The sequence below is a fragment of the Dysidea avara genome, chromosome 3 (assembly GCF_963678975.1).
Source record: "Dysidea avara chromosome 3, odDysAvar1.4, whole genome shotgun sequence".
Classification (NCBI taxonomy): Eukaryota; Metazoa; Porifera; class Demospongiae; order Dictyoceratida; family Dysideidae; genus Dysidea; species Dysidea avara.
Window position 1 is genome coordinate 33,994,486 of NC_089274.1, and position 21,432 is coordinate 34,015,917.

Genomic DNA, 21,432 nt, shown 5'->3' on the forward strand with positions numbered 1-21,432 from the left:
ACATATATGAAGGAATGTAATTTCTACTCAACTTTTAAAACCAGCCGAAATTTTCAAAACCCACGTTAACGATTTTATTCCGCTGCGTTATACCCATATCTGATAGTTTTAGCTAGGATATCTTCTTCCTGAATCACACAAACGATTGATCTTCATTTGTCGCCCAATATCACCTGTACTTGAAAACATTACAGTCTCCCAAATAGAGGTTGCCATTTTTTGCTCTGACATCATTATGGAAAAGCTTATAATTGTTATAGCTAATGTGCCAAAATAGGGACTTTCCCACCGAGCTATGCTGTAATAACCTCATTCATCTCTTGTTTCTCACTACTTTTATTATACTTTGAAATTAACAATTTGTTTAGTTTTTTGTTGTGGCACAGCTAGCTACGGTGTAACTTGTGATTGTTCTATTAGAATATCACACAGGACTGTTGTATTAGAGTGTCTTGAGTCAGCCAAACTAGTTAAACCAGTAAGGGGTGAGGTCATCTTGCTTACCGTTAAGTAAATAGCTAGATTGTTAATAGGTGTGGTTTATTTGGTGGGTGTAGTCACGAACTCGTCGTGAACGGGATTACAATTGCGAAGTTGCAGATATCTACTAGCTAGCGTACATTGCCAATTATCAGTACCATTTCGAGAAGCAATCATAACTTCCTCTGCAAAGGCATTAGAAACTTCCTGTTTGGACCATTAAATAGAGCAATCATTCAGTTACTTAGTAACTAAATTTTATTCCGATGACACAAATAATCGTCACGTTTTGAATAATATGGCCCGACATTGTCGAGTGCCAATTATCGGCATGGGTACCTATTATCGGCACTAGTACTTTCTACAATGATCAATTATCGGGTCGGCACTTTGGTTTGTTGGATCTCTCATTAGTCGCTGGTTCAATTGATCGCTGTGAAGATTTTGCAGATGAAAACACTACCTATCACACGTGCTTGGCTAAAGTTTTGTAAAGAAGAAGTGAGTCATTGCATTATTATTACACTTTTAATATGCACATTGATGTTCATTTAAATAAACACCTTACTTGCGTGCTAAACGTGTGTAAAATGACATAACTTAATGTACGAGCTATAACATAATGTGACCGGATTTGTGAAAAGGTACTTTTTCACACATTTGACATACCAGCAAACAAAATATCATAATGGCTGCCTCCTTTCATTGATCAACTTTCTTTATATATGAAAATGTAGCCAACTAATGTAGGTTTAATCAAGAAAAAATGCAACTAAATGTAAGCATTGATACAAAAGTTATGAAGTTTCAAAGTTCAAAAAATGGGTCAAATTTTATGTGTGATAAAGGTACCTTTTCGCAAATCCAGTCACTTGTGGCATTTAGCCACTGAAGAGCTAAGATAAGCAAGATGGGCATAGTTTTGGTCTGCCACTGTTGTTCACAACAATGTCAATTACACAGTCCTCATGCAGCCAGCACAGTATCCATTCGTTGCCTTCTATGTACTCCTCAAAACATATGTAGCAATGATTATCATCTTCAACAGTTCTTCAGTATCAGAAAAATGTACTTGCTTTGGGTTATTTCTTCTACCAGTAGTTTGAACTCTCTTCCCAAGGATAGTTGCATCTTCTTCTTGTATAGAATTTTGCATCACATTTCTGGCTTCATTTCTTTTTTGTGCATTTTCTTCCAATCTTCTTGCTTTCTCTTCCTCAGCCCTTTTAGCCTTTTCAGCCCTTTCTGCTAGCTTTTGTGCTTTCTGTTGAGCCTTTTTCTGCCTTTCTTACTCTGCTTTCCTTTTTTTTTGTCTTCACGAATTTTCTTTCGCCTTTGCCGTTCCTCTGCTTCTGCCTACTTTTTCAATTGTTTCTCCTTTGTGATATCATAGCATTCTTTGCTAGTAAGGACTCTAGCTGTTGTGATAGCACGAGATGCACTTTGTCCTTGCGATTTAGATTTGGGATGGGGTATAAATGTTTGTAGATTTGTTTCGTATGTGGTTGAAATGTCCACTTCTTTTGTAGGTTGATGATGACTGTTGGAATCACTAACAAATCTAATTATACTCAATATTTAATCATATCGTGAATATGAGCTTGTCGAATAGCATTATTTTCAGAATCGCCCAGGACTAGGTGAGGTACCTGGAACCATCCATGGTATGAATGAGCGAGGATGGACTGACCAAGAACTTTTCTCTTTTGGCTGAAACACTTTCTAAATTATGCCAATCCCGGCCATCCATTGTTACTGCTCCTGGATGAGCACTCTTCCCACTTCGAATTGAGCAGTATAGAACTCATAAAGAAAAGGATGTTATAATTTTCTGCTTGCCTCCTCACACAACACGCAGAAGTCAACCACTAGATAGCTGTGTATTTGGGCCTCTGAAAAAGAATTGGACAAATGTGTGTCATGTGTACCAGCAACAAAACGCAGGAGCAGTAATTACTAAATATAGCTTTTCACAGCTGTTTGCAAAAGCTTGGTTGTGATCGCTGACACCAAGTAATCTGGTATCTGGGTTAAAAAATGTGGCATGTTTCCACTTAACCAGGAAGCTATTGAACCCAGGAGGAGACTCAGGATGAGGGCCAGGGATAAACCCTCAGGATAAGACTTGGGATGAGGCCTAGGATGAGACCCAGGATAACAGAGAAGCCCATTCAGGTACCAGAAAACCTACCAGTCTTACAACACCACCCGTTGAATCTTAAGTGTTTTCTGATGAAATGATTGAGAAGTTTAATTGAAGGTATAGAGAAGGGTATTATCTTTATGACCCACTATATGAACAATGGCTGGAAGCAAACTGTCTTCATTCCAACAATTCAGGTTCCATATTAGAACAATTTCCTGGAGCTCATGTTCTTAGTCCGATCAGAGCCAACTGCTTCTTCAAACGAAAGTGATAACATCCTAAATCATCTGAACACATCATCAGCATCCAATGTGAAGTAGTGAGACTAGTGACACATTATTGCATCATATTATATCATAGAATGTAAAATGGTGCCAGACAACAGCTGGAATTTGCCCATAATCGAATTGCCTTTCCTTGTAGGTATATAGCAAGTGAAAGAAACACAACCACTAGCCAGATTTAATTAGGCGATATTTGTGATTATATTGTCTAGACGATATTATTGTGGCTCTATAATTTACCTCGATACGATATTTTGTGTAGTTCAATATCACAATATTGCCCAGCTCTAACCTCACCAATAGTCCATTCGTAATTTAGGTACTTTCCTTCAAAGATCACCATTGGAGGAATGGACTGACCAATTGCATTACCACAACCAATGACTGCTATTTGCTCCTTTTTGCCTGACTGTTTGTAGTTTACTTTTTTTTGTACAGATTTTGCTACTATGTTTGGTGGCCTGGGGTCCAAAGGCATCCCGGTTTCATCCATGTATATCTGACCTGGGCAATCCTCAACTTAGTGTTCTTTTAGTGTAGACTCCAATAGATCAAAGTATCGTGAAATTGACTCCTGACTGATTGCATCCATACGGACATGAGCTGTGGAATCTGTCCGACGTAGGGAAAGTTGTGGCTGCCGCTCAATACATCTCCTCCACCATCCATTTGATTTTTTTCTCTTTACAATGAATTCTTTATCTCTGGCAACATTTTCGACCATCCTGTTTACCTCCTTTCTTGTTTTCCCATACCCCAATTTTGCTGCATCAATCAGATGTACAGTTAAGGATTCCTCCTCTTCAGCACTCAGGTAGGGTTGTGGTCCTGGCTTTGTCCTGTGCTTTACACGGCCACTTAAACGATTCTGCAATGTGGACCTTGGTGCATTGTACTTTTATGATATTCTGTTGATGTTGGCTTTCTTGCTCTTCTTTGTTTCCTTTAATGCTGATATCATCTGTGTCTCCATCCATTGTTTTCGTTTTCGTGATGGTTCATTATTGGGCTTGGGTCTGGGCTAAGGAGTAGGTGTGGCCCATGAAATAATATTACCCAAAAGCCAGCCTTAATTTTCCCTGATGACGATGAGGCAGTATTGGTGAGGTAAAACTAAGCCCAAACAAGCTTTCAGATCGACCCGAAACGCTTTCCACAAGTTGCTACGGAATTTTAAAAAATTTTTATTCAACGGAATTTTCTACTGACTGACTGAGTAAGTAACTGACTGATGCCTTCAGACAAGCGTAACTCAATAATGGCTAAGGTTATGGGCTTGATTGTTTCATTGTTCGATGTCGCTTCGGCCCAACAGGTGCCTTTTGGAATACCGCAGTATGTACAATGCATTCTTCATGGACTTACCAGTGTCCTCCTTTGTGTCCCATTCATCTTTGCTGACAGGGAAAGGTGTTGATTTGGTGTGAGCACGTGATGGCTTCCCTTCGAAACGGAAATCGTCTGTATTTTTCATAGTGGCTATTTTGATTGCAAAGGTGCTTTTCAAACAGTTCTTGATTCGTATTGCTGTGTAATGGGTTGAACATAGCCGACAAAGAAGCATAATGAATACTTCACTTTTCAGACGATAATTAATAAAATTGGGTCGTGGCACCCTTTCTTTTGGTATGCGTAGATTGTCGAGGTGCTTCCGGAAAAATTCTTGATTCGAAATGCTGTGTAACGGGTTGAACATAGCTGACAACCAATCGTAATGGATACTTCACTTTTCAGACAATAATTGATATAACTGTGGCACGAGGCGCCATTTCAGATGCGGTATGCGTGGGTTCACCAGTTATAATAAAATTATGTACAAAAAAAGTTAACAAACAAATACATGAAAAAATTTGGAATTTTTAACTAGAGTAAGGACCATAGCACATCGATAAAAAGTACTGAAACAAGTTGAGTAGTCCATGATATTAAATCACAGTAAAACAACAAGAAGTATTATATCCCTACTGTGCATTTTCGTTATGGCATCTTGAGCACAGTAGGGATATAACACTTCTCATTTTTTTACTGTGATTTAATATCATGGACTACTCAACTTGTTTCAGTACTTTTTATTGATGTGCAATGGTCCTTACTCTAGTTGAAAATTCCAAATTTTTTCGTGTACTTGTTTTATATGGACTAGTACTATTCCGTAAAGGTGATTTTCATCATGTAATATGTCTCTAGGATGATTTTCCAAGGTGAAATTTTGGGTGGCGTGCAAAATTTTTGGGGCAATCCCTACTTAAACAGTACTACCGTACCATTTGATATGGTACAGACTTACAATTTTACATTACCACATGTAGCCAAGTGTGTTGCCACACAATAACATATACCACGCAGCAACGTGGGATCTGCCACAAAACAACATGCATTTGCCATGCATGGAATACCACCACGTGTGTGCTGTAGATCACATGTAACGTGTTTACAACATTGGCCAAGCGTGTCCTAAAACTACAGCCACATTCTCTGGTGATCGCAGGCCACAGCTTATCTGGGTGATGTAAATTCTATGAGTGCATGTGTGTGTTCATGCACTTTAACTGTTATTGATTTTTAACTATACAGTAGAGTAATACCTACTGTATGTATGCTTCATCATGCCCTTAATGTCATCACTTTCAAGATGTGTCTGACATACTTCTGAGGAAAGTTTGAATTATTACTCTGAAGTTCTTTTTCCTATTGTATTATTGTTATTATGCTAAGTATGTATATACTACTATTGAATTAAGCAGAAATCAAACTTCTTTTGAAGTTTAACGTAGCTGACCAAACTCAAATGAAGGTTTTGCATGTGAGCTACACCTGGTAAAATATCTCATGGCTATATTGTTGAATACTTTATTGCATCAATGGGGTTGCTGGTAAATGCTTGAAGGTGGAGTAGTTATTGGTTAAACAACTCCAGTACACGAATTTTGACTTCAATGTAAGTATACTAAAATCAGTAGGTACATACATTACTGTATGAACAAGAAACAACCGTGGGATATAAATGTAAAATCATTCAGGAAGAGCCATTTTAGAATCTTTGAGACATTGTTTCCTGAGCTGTTAGTCCTGGTTCCATAGCTCATTCAAGACAAGCAGTAAGACCAAAATACTCTAATAAAGCAGTTATCCCATAATTCCAACAAACAGAAGGAAAAATCAGGAATTTCAAGTTGGATTAGGGTCAATGAAAAGAAGTGGTGAAACAAGGGAATAGCTAAAAAGTAATGAAACAAGAGAGGTTGCTTATACCTGCAGATACGTAGGTTAGACTTTGTTACTAAAATTTTGGGCTTTAAATTGTGGACCATTTACTAAAGTTGTGGACCTATTTCAAGAGAGGGGTTCCATGGACCTGCACTGTCAATTCATTTGTAGAAATAAGTACATGCAATATACTTGATTACACGCAAGGCATACCATGCGCATACGTATATCACCTAATATTTTTTAAAATTGAGATTTAAGGTCTTACTGTATGTGTGTACGTTATACACATTGTAAAATACTACCCATGATAATTCAGGATGGAACTTATTCATTATTTACTTCAATGCAACGTTTCTGCTTATACAATAGAAGTCTAACCTTGTATTCATCAGTGTTTATCTTGTCTAGTGGTAATCCATCTCCATTAGCATGAAAAAATCTCTCTAACTCCTATGGGAGAGATGAGACCTGTATACACTCCCACATAATGAATATTACTCACCTTAGCAGTTTTCAAGGAAATTTCTGCCTCGTCCTGAAGACAGTATGATATGACATTACATCAACACAGTGTGTTCATTAACCTGTTTCACTGTAGTGCCGTCAGGTGGCATTCCATAGTGGATAGTGATGTTCCAAATCTCCACTAACATACTATTATGTGTATAAACACAACACATTGCTGTAGTGTGGCAGACAATAATGCATGTAATGTTGCACAATTAGTGTGGTAGCCTGGCTTCAGTAAGCAGTTAGAACAACTAGTGTCATCCTGCATGGAGTACTGCAGAAACAAGCAACAGGTTGAACCTTTATAACCAGCTGCATTTCCACATCTGTCATAGCAAAAGCATGCTGCACAAAAACCAGGGCAACCCACATGCAGTGAAACTGTATTTACGTGTAGTGGGCAAACTAATTGCTACTCTCCTGATAACAGTTCATACAAACTGTATGTAACCAACACTTTCACACCTCAGATCAAAAGAGCCACCCGGTTTGAACGTAGCCCAGCTACTATAGCCAGGCTACATTTCATATGTAGCTCAGATTCGTATGTAGACCGGGCTACAACTGGGCAGCAATTATTGTCTAGAATTGTGAACTATATTTAGAATATAATTACGTAATATACTTTTATTAGAACACGTGTGTGTGTGCTTGTACTCTAGTGTATGTCACGTGCCTTAATTCTATCAGTCGTCAACGTGGTGATCCCGACGAGTCGCTCCTCCCTTTAGAACCTGAGCTGTCACGCTTCTCCGATATTTTGGTGCTGTGACCAGGATTCGGTCCGGAAACATTAACCCCAGTCTAAGAAGTTGTGGTACTGTGGCAAATCGTAGATAACGGTACCCACTAAGGCAAGCCACAAACCTACTTGATATTGTAGTTTGTTTTGTGTTTATAGCAGACCACGCCGGAGAGATGGAGCAGCTGACTTGTCATCAAGCGACTCGCAAAGGACTGAAATTCCACGTGACGTGAGTCTACAACAAGATAGATAATCTGATTGAAAAGGAAGCGGACGAATATTCTATCGCTCTACTCACTAAGGCCATGGAGCAACTTCAGGACAAGGGAGACAAGTTGAATAAGATTGATGAGCAGATCACTATTCTAATTAATGATCCTCACAAACTGGAAGACTACATCACAGAATCGGAGGAACTCAAGGACGAGATTTTGGATAAGTTGACAAGAGTTCAAACTTTTATAGACTTACACAATCGTCCAAAGAGCACCAGTCCCACAACAAGCCAACCACAAGTGAGTCAGTCTATAGAGAGTATAAGTCCACCACAGTCAGATACCATCACAGTATTATCCAATAGTGAATCACAATTAAGTGCAAGCTTACCACGTAGTGCTAGCCTACCACAGTTGGATAGTGTAGCAACATTGACAGGGGCAAGTTACACCCCGGAATCGATAAATTCAGTAACTAGTGTATTGCTAACACCCCCGACTCTAACTCAACAGACCAGTATGGTAATGCCCTCTGTACCAATACCAGAAATGATTGTCACCAACAACATTATGCCGCCACCTTTGATACCAGTTGCCTCTTATGCATCTGTCACAAGTTCCGCCAATCATCAGAGTTCAGTGATGTTATCAGTGCCTAATGCCAGAAGTTTATACACCTCATCAGTGGATCATTTCACACATCATGGATCATTTCTAACATCAGCAGCGGGATATCACGCCAGTGCCCAACAGTTTGCCACTAGCCGTCTACCAAAGCTATCTTTGCCGACTTTCTCGGGGGACCCCTTAACTTGGCAGACATTTTGGGATTCATTCTATGCTGCAATTGATGCCAATCCCAACCTCAGTGGGATACAAAAGTTCAATTATCTCAAGGCACAGTTGCAGGGAGATGCTGCCAGAGCAATCGGCGGACTTCCTCTTTCAGACCTGAACTACAGACACGCAGTAACATTGCTTCGAGACCGTTTCGGGCAACCACATGAACTGATTAATGCCCACATGAAGGCTCTGGTTAGCATGACATCCCCTACGAACAGTTTATCAAGTTTAAGAATGTTTTATGACTTGGTGGAGAGCCACCTTCGTGGTCTATCATCACTAGGGAAGTCTGAGAAGTCGTATGGAGATCTGCTAGTACCAATTGTTATGAACAAACTCACCACTGAGGTTAGGCGCAACCTTGCTAGAGAACATTCAAACACCCAGTGGATACTTTCAGATTTAATGGCAGCGTTGCAGAAAGAAATCAGAGTACTGGTTTACACAGTCCATACAACCCAGTTACTGACACTTCCACTACAGCTGCCTTTCAAGTTAGTACTAAAGATAGTAGAGACCACTCAACCACCCGCGGCAATACCAGCAAGAAGAAAGGACCAGTGTGCGTATTCTGCAAAGGGTCTCACCCTACACATACATGTGAATCTGTGACAGACCACCAGAAGTGGCTAGAGATCGTCAAGAGGGAAAACCTGTGCTTTAACTGTTTGGCACATCACAAGATATCACAGTGCCAGTCACGATTTCGGTGCAAGAAATGCAAGAAGAAACACCACACCACCTTGCGTAACAGTGAAGCACAACCCTCAGGACCTACTCATGACAAGACAGCTGATAAGCTACCAGCACCCAATTCTTCAACAGATGTTGCAGGGTTTCTTACACCGATATCTCCTTCTACAATACCACAGTCAGCAACTACTTGCCTGCTTAAAACCGCAGTCGCTCCTATTATTGCTGGGAACAACAAAACAAAGGCAAATATCCTTTTTGACGAAGGAGCTCAACGTTCATTTATATCTACAGAAATGGTTAAAGAATTAGGCATATCACCCAATAGTACAACAGATATTTCATTGGCATCATTTGGCAGCACATCCAGATTACACCAGAAGCTTGGAGTTATGACTGTGGAGATTGAAACTATCACTGGAGAACTAATTTCTCTATCGGTGCTCATTGTACCAACAATTGCTGCACTCATCCAGAATGCTGTCCCCATGTCTGTTAGCACTATACCACATTTGAGTGGACTCAAGTTAGCTCATCCGGTAACCTCCGATAAGAATTTCACTATATCAATCTTGATTGGGACTGATTATTACTGGGAATTTGTCTAAGACACTATCGTCAGAGGAGATGGTCCCACAGCTCAGGAGTCCAAACTAGGCTATCTCTTATCGGGGCCACTGCCATACTCACTCTCACAGACAGCCACTTCTATTTTATTACAGATGGCCTCCCCAGTAATGTCTGAAGAGCCCAATCTTGAGAAGTTCTGGTCCATTGAATCCGTTGGCACAGATGCCATCAAACAAGTTGTGAATTCTACCTTCCTTCGCACTTATCAGCAATCTTCAATCACACAAACACTTGAGGGCATGTACGTAGCAAGATTTCCTTGGAAAGAGGACAAACCCTTCTTACCCTCAAATATCACTATTTGTAAGAAACGAACAGCTACATTACTGCAGAAACTTAAGTAAACACCAGATCTCCTAAACATCTATGACAACATTATTAAGGACTAAGAGAAGAGAGGTTTTATTGAAATGGTTGATGACAATGACACTATTGAAAATACTCATTATCTACCCCATCGTGCAGTCAAGAAGGACTCTGCCACAACGCCCATCCGTATTGTTTATGACTGTAGCTGTCGTGGCAATGGTAAGTCAGCTAGTCTCAATGATTGTTTAATTACTGAACCTCCATTTCTAAACAACTTATGTGCCATACTGATACATTTTCGTTGTCATACCTTTGCTCTTGCCACAGACATTGAAAAGGCGTTCCTGCATGTAAAGCTGCATCCTGATGACAGGAATTTTACCAGATTTTTATGGACACCTAGATCAGAGAACTTTACTGACAAATTTGTCACCTACCGCTATACAGTTGTTCCATTTGGATCTTCTAGTTCACCTTTTATGCTTGCAGCAGTGCTTGACTTACATCTAAGTAAAGTTGCCTCCCCAGTTGCAGAAGATATGAAGCAAAACATGTATGTTGACAACATCTTGTCTGGCTGCAATACAGAGGATGAGTTACAAGTCTATTACAAACAGTCTAGAGAACTTATGAGCCAGGCCAACTTTAATCTCCGTTCATGGTCATCCAATAGCCACTGTCTCCGAACAATCACAGCAAGGGACAAAACAGGTGATCCTAACTCAACTATAGGACTACTGGGACTCAGATGGAACACTACCACTGACGCATTATCACTTACTCCAAGGTTACTCTCACCAGCTAACACCTTTGTCACAAAGAGAGATGTCCTACAAACTTCATCACAGATATTTGATCCCTTGGGCTTTGTAACACCTGTGTCTGTAAGAGCCAAAATTCTGCTTCAAGAGATCTGGCAGACTAAGTTTACATGGGACGAACCTCTCTCCAAAGAGATCACAGATGCTTGGCTCAGTATTCTTCCCGACCTAATGAAACTACCACAGTTTACCATTCCAAGAACTTACCTCTCTACACCAGTCACACCTACTTACCATCTATATGCCTTTTCAGATGCCAGCACTAAGGCATACGGTGCTGTTGTGTATATTTGCCCAAACCAAGAAGTTTCACTAGTCATGTCAAAGTGTCGTGTTGCTCCAACCAAAACTGTCACCCTCCCCAGACTACAACTGATGGTGCTGTTATGACTACAAGGCTCATGCAATTTGTCAAATCAGCCATTCATCTTCAACCTGATGACTCCTCCAGCCATATTCACATGTGGACGGACAGCCAAATCGTTCTCCACTGGATATACAAGTCACACAATCATTCCAAGCCATTCATTTCACACCGTGTCACAGAGATTATTGGAGCTTTCCCAGCTAATTCATGGTCCTTTACACCATCTGGTGATAACCCTGCCGATCTTCTGACCAGGGGGATCTCTGCCCAACAGCTTTTTTCATCGGAGTTATGGTTACACGGGCCCCCATGGCTGCTATCCAGACAAGACTGGCCACAATGGGTACCAACTAATGCTCTACTACAACTGGTAGAAGATGATGATGACACACCCTCAACTACCCAGGGCAGTGATGGAAATGTAGCAGGTATTCATAATGTTGTCAACAATACACGTTATAGTTCTATTGGTAAATTGGTAGCTGTCACAGCATATGTACTTAGATACATTCATAATTCACGTAAACAGCAACCACTGCTTAATGGTCCACTGACTGCAACAGAGTTGAACTCTGCCAGGAAACTTTGGATCTCTAGCAGTCAGTCCACCAGCTATGCAACTGAGCTTACATACTTGCTAAAGAAACAGGGTTCATGTCCCAATGTAGTGAGGCAACTTCGTTTGTACTTAGATCAAGACAACCTGACCAGGTGTGGTGGAAGGATCCATAATGCTCCCTTGGACCAGTGCACCAAATTTCCCCACTTGCTACCCCCTAGACATCCGTTAACAACCATGATCATTCAAGAAACACATAAGAAGCTGCACCATGGTGGAACAGCTATTACTATGACGACATTACGACAAGTTTACTGGATTCCCACGATTAGACAGCGGGTCAGAAGTATTTTGAGAAGATGTGTTGCATGTGCCAGAGCTATGGGGAAACTTTACAGGACTCCCCTGATTTACCTCCACTCCCCAAGATCCGTGCTGGATCAGCCACACCGTTTGCTGTAACAGGGGTGGATTTTACTGGGACACTTTATGTTAAGGAGCCTATTGGTGAGTGCAATGCTTACATTTGTCTTTTCACTTGAGCGAATACAAGAGCAATCCACTTGGAGATCGTCACAGATCTATTCACCGAAACCTTTCTATTAGCTTTCAGAAGGTTTTCCAGTCGAAGATCACTTCCATCTATTATCATATCTGATAATGCCTCCACTTACCTCGCTGCCGCTGAAGAATTGAAGATACTGTTGGAGTCCAATGACATCAAGGAAACCATGGGACGTCAAGGAGTTGATTGGAGATTTATTCCAAAACGAGCTCCCTGGTATGGGGGTTTTTGGGAACGTTTAATAGGATTAACAAAACAAGCTATCAGGAAGACACTTGGCCGAACATTCATTTCCCTCCAACAACTGCAGACAGTCATTGTAGAAATCGAAAGCATGTTAAATGATAGGCCACTCACTTATGTGAATTCTGACTTGCAAGACCCTCAACCATTAACACCATCCCACCTACTTTATGGTAGAAGAATACAGCAAGTTCCTCACCCCCTCAAGGATCAAGAGGAAATCAATGACCCAAGTTATGTTGACGGTATGGACCTCAGGAAAAGTGTTGACAAACTCTCACAATTGATTGGACATTTCTCCTCACGATGGAAGAAAGAGTACCTAACCTCGTTACGAGAATTCTACAGGCAGAGCAGGCAAATGGTAAACAAAGGAGATGTAGTGATTATACATGAAGACAACAAACCAAGGCTACAGTGGAGACTAGCCATAGTCGAAGACCTCATCAAGGGCAACGATGATCAAGTTAGGGCTGCACACATCAGGACAAGCACTCACACAACAACTATACCAGTTGCCAAGTTGTACCCCTTAGAAGTACAGGATGAGAAGCAGAATGACCCCATTGCTCCAGAAGATGTTGAACTATCAACCGAAAATGTAGCCAATGAAGATATGCAGAAGACAGCTGACACTAACACGGTTCGTACACGTTCAGTGAGAGCAGCTGCTTCTAAGACAATCCAGAAGATGAAGGAGTGGAATCGTGTACTTGGCCCGCCCCCGGAGGATGTCTAGAATTGTGAACTATATTTAGAATATAATTACGTAATGTACTTTTATTAGAACACGTGTGTGTGTGTGCTTGTACTCTAGTGTGTCACGTGCCTTAATTCTATCAGTCGTCAACATGGTGATCCCGACGAGTCGCTCCTCCCTTTAGAACCTGAGCTATCACGCTTCTCCGATAATTATATAGACGTTAAGGCAGAAATTGATTGTGGAAATTGATTAATACTCACGTGATTAGTATGCATAACTTTGATTTTGCCATGAAAACCACTCAAACGGAAAGTGTTTTGTTATCCTCACTATGCTATAAGTTGAAAAACGTTGGGCTAATGTGAGAACTAGTACTACAGCTTATTCACTAATCATTTCTGCATGTTTCCAAATACAGACCACACCCCATCACAAAGTTATGCATGCATGAAGTAACCACTCTACAAGCAAGCTTATCTATCTATCTAGTAGTGTTGCACTGACATGCATTTTTTTCACATTTACCGATATCGATTATTTGCCAATTCCTGTAACCGATATGCTGATATTTACCGATATTCTTCAATTCTTCAGAACAAGGGAGGAGGAGGAGCAGAAAATCACCTAAACTTTATGTGTATAAACTGCATTTGAAATGATAATGTAATCAATGTAATTAATCGCGTGGGCAGCCGACTGACTTTTACGATGTTTTCTACAGTTTTACCGCTAACTATTTTCATGGAAAAGGAAGCCATAAAACATCTAAGCCAGCTTATCAAACAGTGTTTTTAGTGGGACTCCAGACCCTTTGTGAAGAGTGATCAACTAATTGGGTGGGCAGCTGATAAATATACACAGCCTACTATAGCCTTGCAACCATACTTGTGCAAACAAACAAGCCAAAACAGTTACAGCAATACCACTTACTGCTACATTCACCACCTTCACTTTTACCTGTTCATTGCCGTCATTAACGATTGATTGTGGGTTTCGGTTAATCGGCAAATTATTTCCGCTTCGTAGCCGATACTGATACTTGTAAAATTAGCTAATATCGGCTATTACCGATAATTCAACCGATTACCAGTGCAACACTACTATCTAGGCCTTTAGTAAACTCCGTAAGTATTCCATAAACAATTCAACAGCATTGATTAAACATTAAACTCGCGTAACCAAAATTTCCGTAATATCTCTACGATTTGTCCGTTCATTGTAACTGAACGTAACCAGAATGTCCTAGCTGCTGACCCATAATTAAAATTTTTTGGCAAGCATATAAAATATATCCAGTGGTTGCACTGGTATTGGCTTGGGTGATTGATTGCCCTGTGCAGCTATCAGCCTGATATGGATGGGAAGTGTTACATACTGTATTAGCTACATTCGGGCTTTGCCTGATATGTATACCCTCCGCCCTCAGGCAGTCATGCAATACATATCTCACAAAGCCCTCATGCCTGTGCAACTATTACAAGTAGAATGTATTGTTGTAACCTATGCGATGTACTTATAATTCTTAGATGTACTGTGATAGATGATAATGGATGTATGTGGTACTTATAATAGGTAGTTATAGTGTGTTGGAATTTCACTAATATTTTAATACAATACTTTGTCATTGTGGTTAGCACAGTTGCTACATGTAGTTTACTCACCATTCCAAAACAGGAGGTGATAGTAAGTTATAAAATGTTGTCAAGTTCTTTGTCAAGTACTGCATCAGTGGATCAATGACCTATTATGAATATTTTTATTTTAAAGGAACAAAAGGGGTTCACAAAATATTCACCTCCACAAGGCTATCTTTGGCATCTTTATTTCTGATTTCCTTTATATGGTAAGTGATGTCAGTGGACATCTGGATGTATGTAAATACAAAGCACATATTAACATGAACAAATATGTTAACATCTTCCATTCACCTTTTCGCCAACACTGGATATCACTTTAACAAAACGATCATTTACATCATACTTAGCACTATCAAGCAGACTGTCAAGAGTATGTTGAGATTCTTCAGCCTGTTCATCTCCTTCTATCACTGCTAGTCTTGATATTAGTGTATCAAACTGAAGATATTCTGGAATCTTTGATAATTGTTCACTGACATACTCAATGTCATTAAGACATATGCACAACTACATATTAAGGTAATAAGAATTTTGTGATTTAATGAGTTAATGGTGGTTACCTGTTTAGTGACTATGAATTCTTTAGAACTGGTATCATGAAAAAAATTCCTCTTCTTCAAATTATTGTGACTCTCTTCCACATAAAGTTTGGCTGCTTCAATAATAACCTAAGAGAGAATAAAATGGCAGCTAGAGAGTATTCATATCTACACCTTTTCAAACACACTTTCTGTAACAACTTTAAACAGGCTGTAGGACCAGGTGTTCTACAGACCTTCAGCACTTGTGCTGTAAAGCCTTAATAAATAAACTAATATCCATTTGGTTCCACATGGGATACTTTGAGATATTAAGTCACTCTTTACAGTTCCTTGGATACATATACATGAAATTGACAAGGAGAAAACATCCTGACCGCCTGGCAGACTCCTGTAAGCGTTTGAGCATTAATTGGATAGCTGCAGGTTCGAGGCTGCCTAGGTGTGGTCATGGATTTTTTCTCATTTCTCCACCTTTTCAAACACACTTTCTGTAACAACTTTAAACAGGCTGTAGAGGCTGTAGGACCAGGTGTCCTACAGACCTTTAATAAATAAATAAAATATTGTGTAGCTGTGACTGCTGTATTAGAGTGTCTTGATCTTGTCACTCAGCTACACAGTGAATCAAGCTAATGGGCATGGTACAATACTTTGTTTCCTACAGAGCTAGATCATTGTCGTGGCACATTCTGATCATTTAAGGGGCGTGGCAATTATTTTAAAAGTGCAGCTTAGCTGCTACTCAATACTACAGTCCGTTAAATGCCTCAAATAGTTTCATTGTGTCTAAATATGCTCCCTCAGGGAAAGTGTCAATACGGAAAATTAGCACCTTGGTATGATTTCCTGGCATGGAGAAGACAACCATTTAAGAGGAATGGTAAAGTGTAGAAGGCAGACATTTGTCAGAACTACAAAAGGCACATCTCACCAGTGAGTTTATTGTTGCTGTGGCTGTGCACCGCTTCATTTGCTTTAATTGATGCTGAATGGAGTAACACCATTCCGTAGAGGTGATTTTTGCAGCATATAATATAATATTTCCATGATGACTTTTAGATGCGGTTTTTTAGTGGCCCGCATCACTTTATGTTAATACTCAACGCCATTGCACATACAAACGGCGATCACGCGATCTCTACTCGTGGCAGAATGGGTGCTATTTGGAATTGCTCATACTGAATTAAGATTAAAGCTGCAGCAAACATGCAGAGAACAGTCACCCACTCACTCGCCCTTAACTACTCGCTGGCATCCAACCATGTGTACTAGGACACTTTGTATAAATACATTACATTATTTCACATTTTGGGCACCCAGGGAATGGTGCAATCAGGCTGCTTGATAAGATTGAATACTGGTTATAGCAATAGAAATACAGCAGATAAATTCCTCACTATAGGGCAAATGCAGGTGCATTTAGCACCTACGTAGCATCTAGCGATGTTCTGGGCTGCCCTATTTTCCCCAAACTATGCATAGCTCTAATGCATGCCATAGAGCGCGGTAGTGCATGCAGGCTGGCTGACGTAGGATGTTAATTGTAATTTTCCATTTTTGTAGTGTGTGTGTGTGTGTGTGTGTGTGTGTGTGTGTGTGTGTGTGTGTGTGTGTGTGATTTTTTAAGCTAGCTTTTTTGTTGCATTTTTGTAGTTGTCAGTTTTAGTGTAGTGTGAATGTATGTTGTTTTGTAGTTGGCTGTTATTTGTTTTAACTCTTGTAAGGAAGAATGGCTATTTCCGATTGAAATCAAGATGTTACTCTATTCTATTGAAAATACGCATCCTGTTTTCAAATAAAATGATCATTTTGATAGTTGTAACAAAAAATTACTGAAAAGAAAAAATGCCCAGGTTTTTATATAACATGCAAATATGTAGCTGCAGGAGACCGCTTGATGAGCTTGAATAGTGGTTTCTGGCTTTGTGAAGGATCTGGATTGACAAAAACTAGTGGTTTACTGGCAAGCAACAAACAATGCATGATAAGCAACAAATAATGAGCAATGCATGACAAGCAACAAACAATGAGCAATGCATGATAAGCAACAAATATTGAGCAATGCATGACAAGCAACACATAATGAGCAATGCATGACAAGCAACAAACAATGAGCAATGCATGACAAGCAACAAACAATGAGCAATGCATGATAAGCAACAAACAATGAGCAATGCATGACAAGCAACACATAATGAGCAATGCATGACAAGCAACAAATATTGAGCAATGCATGATAAGCAACACATAATGAGCAATGCATGACAAGCAACACATAATGAGCAATGCATGACAAGCAACAAACAATGAGCAATGCATGACAAGCAACAAACAATGAGCAATGCATGACAAGCAACAAATATTGAGCAATGCATGATAAGCAACAAACAATGAGCAATGCATGATAAGCAACACATAATGAGCAATGCATGACAAGCAACAAATATTGAGCAATGCATGATAAGCAACAAACAATGAGCAATGCATGATAAGCAACAAACAATGAGCAATGCATGATAAGCAACAAACAATGAGCAATGCATGATAAGCAACACATAATGAGCAATGCATGACAAGCAACAAGCAATGAGCAATGCATGATAAGCAACAAACAATGAGCAATGCATGATAAGCAACAAACAATGAGCAATGCATGATAAGCAACACATAATGAGCAATGCATGACAAGCAACACATAATGAGCAATGCATGACAAGCAACACATAATGAGCAATGCATGATAAGCAACACATAATGAGCAATGCATGACAAGCAACACATAATGAGCAATGCATGACAAGCAACACATAATGAGCAATGCATGATAAGCAACAAATATTGAGCAATGCATGATAAGCAACAAATAATGAGCAATGCATGACAAGCAACAAACAATGAGCAATGCATGACAAGCAACACATAATGAGCAATGCATGACAAGCAACACATAATGAGCAATGCATGACAAGCAACAAATATTGAGCAATGCATGATAAGCAACAAACAATGAGCAATGCATGATAAGCAACACATAATGAGCAATGCATGACAAGCAACAAGCAATGAGCAATGCATGATAAGCAACACATAATGAGCAATGCATGACAAGCAACAAACAATGAGCAATGCATGACAAGCAACAAACAATGAGCAATGCATGATAAGCAACAAACAATGAGCAATGCATGACAAGCAACAAACAATGAGCAATGCATGATAAGCAACAAACAATGAGCAATGCATGACAAGCAACACATAATGAGCAATGCATGACAAGCAACACATAATGAGCAATGCATGACAAGCAACAAACAATGAGCAATGCATGACAAGCAACAAATAATGAGCAATGCATGACAAGCAACACATAATGAGCAATGCATGACAAGCAACAAACAATGAGCAATGCATGATAAGCAACACATAATGAGCAATGCATGACAAGCAACAAACAATGAGCAATGCATGACAAGCAACAAACAATGAGCAATGCATGATAAGCAACAAACAATGAGCAATGCATGATAAGCAACAAACAATGAGCAATGCATGACAAGCAACACATAATGAGCAATGCATGACAAGCAACACATAATGAGCAATGCATGACAAGCAACAAACAATGAGCAATGCATGACAAGCAACAAACAATGAGCAATGCATGATAAGCAACAAACAATGAGCAATGCATGACAAGCAACACATAATGAGCAATGCATGACAAGCAACAAATATTGAGCAATGCATGATAAGCAACACATAATGAGCAATGCATGACAAGCAACACATAATGAGCAATGCATGATAAGCAACAAATATTGAGCAATGCATGACAAGCAACACATAATGAGCAATGCATGATAAGCAACAAACAATGAGCAATGCATGACAAGCAACAAACAATGAGCAATGCATGACAAGCAACAAACAATGAGCAATGCATGATAAGCAACAAATATTGAGCAATGCATGACAAGCAACACATAATGAGCAATGCATGATAAGCAACAAATAATGAGCAATGCATGACAAGCAACAAACAATGAGCAATGCATGACAAGCAACACATAATGAGCAATGCATGATAAGCAACAAACAATGAGCAATGCATGACAAGCAACAAACAATGAGCAATGCATGATAAGCAACAAATATTGAGCAATGCATGATAAGCAACAAACAATGAGCAATGCATGATAAGCAACACATAATGAGCAATGCATGATAAGCAACAAACAATGAGCAATGCATGACAAGCAACACATAATGAGCAATGCATGACAAGCAACACATAATGAGCAATGCATGATAAGCAACACATAATGAGCAATGCATGATAAGCAACACATAATGAGCAATGCATGATAAGCAACAAACAATGAGCAATGCATGATAAGCAACAAACAATGAGCAATGCATGATAAGCAACACATAATGAGCAATGCATGACAAGCAACAAACAATGAGCAATGCATGACAAGCAACACATAATGAGCAATGCATGACAAGCAACACATAATGAGCAATGCATGATAAGCAACACATAATGAGCAATGCATGATAAGCAACACATAATGAGCAATGCATGATAAGCAACAAACAATGAGCAATGCATGATAAGCAACAAACAATGAGCAATGCATGATAAGCAACACATAATGAGCAATGCATGATAAGCAACACATAATGAGCAATGCATGATAAGCAACACATAATGAGCAATGCATGACAAGCAACAAACAATGAGCAATGCATGATAAGCAACAAACAATGAGCAATGCATGACAAGCAACAAACAATGAGCAATGCATGATAAGCAACAAACAATGAGCAATGCATGATAAGCAACAAACAATGAGCAATGCATGATAAGCAACAAACAATGAGCAATGCATGATAAGCAACAAACAATGAGCAATGCATGATAAGCAACACATAATGAGCAATGCATGACAAGCAACAAACAATGAGCAATGCATGACAAGCAACAAACAATGAGCAATGCATGATAAGCAACAAACAATGAGCAATGCATGATAAGCAACAAACAATGAGCAATGCATGATAAGCAACAAACAATGAGCAATGCATGATAAGCAACAAACAATGAGCAATGCATGATAAGCAACAAACAATGAGCAATGCATGATAAGCAACACATAATGAGCAATGCATGACAAGCAACACATAATGAGCAATGCATGATAAGCAACAAATATTGAGCAATGCATGACAAGCAACAAATATTGAGCAATGCATGACAAGCAACACATAATGAGCAATGCATGATAAGCAACAAACAATGAGCAATGCATGACAAGCAACACATAATGAGCAATGCATGACAAGCAACACATAATGAGCAATGCATGATAAGCAACACATAATGAGCAATGCATGATAAGCAACACATAATGAGCAATGCATGATAAGCAACAAACAATGAGCAATGCATGATAAGCAACAAACAATGAGCAATGCATGATAAGCAACACATAATGAGCAATGCATGATAAGCAACACATAATGAGCAATGCATGATAAGCAACACATAATGAGCAATGCATGATAAGCAACAAACAATGAGCAATGCATGATAAGCAACACATAATGAGCAATGCATGACAAGCAACAAACAATGAGCAATGCATGATAAGCAACAAACAATGAGCAATGCATGATAAGCAACACATAATGAGCAATGCATGACAAGCAACACATAATGAGCAATGCATGATAAGCAACAAACAATGAGCAATGCATGATAAGCAACAAACAATGAGCAATGCATGATAAGCAACACATAATGAGCAATGCATGACAAGCAACACATAATGAGCAATGCATGATAAGCAACAAATATTGAGCAATGCATGACAAGCAACAAATATTGAGCAATGCATGATAAGCAACTGTCCTCGGCATGTTTG

At 39.5% G+C, this 21,432-nt stretch overlaps 1 protein-coding gene across 1 annotated transcript in view; it reads right to left on the reverse strand.

Annotated features, from left to right (window-relative positions):
- Nucleotides 1-21,432, reverse strand: part of LOC136250806 (protein unc-13 homolog 4B-like) — an 83,617-nt gene that overhangs the window by 1,623 nt on the left and 60,562 nt on the right. Inside the window, exons 25-31 of the mRNA XM_066043106.1 lie at nucleotides 15,521-15,628; nucleotides 15,252-15,467; nucleotides 15,119-15,187; nucleotides 14,985-15,064; nucleotides 6,705-6,774; nucleotides 6,623-6,655; nucleotides 6,499-6,570 (exon numbers count right to left, since the gene is read on the reverse strand). Of these exons, the coding sequence (XP_065899178.1) occupies nucleotides 6,499-6,570; nucleotides 6,623-6,655; nucleotides 6,705-6,774; nucleotides 14,985-15,064; nucleotides 15,119-15,187; nucleotides 15,252-15,467; nucleotides 15,521-15,628 (648 nt within the window). The remainder of the gene's footprint in view (nucleotides 1-6,498; nucleotides 6,571-6,622; nucleotides 6,656-6,704; nucleotides 6,775-14,984; nucleotides 15,065-15,118; nucleotides 15,188-15,251; nucleotides 15,468-15,520; nucleotides 15,629-21,432) is intronic.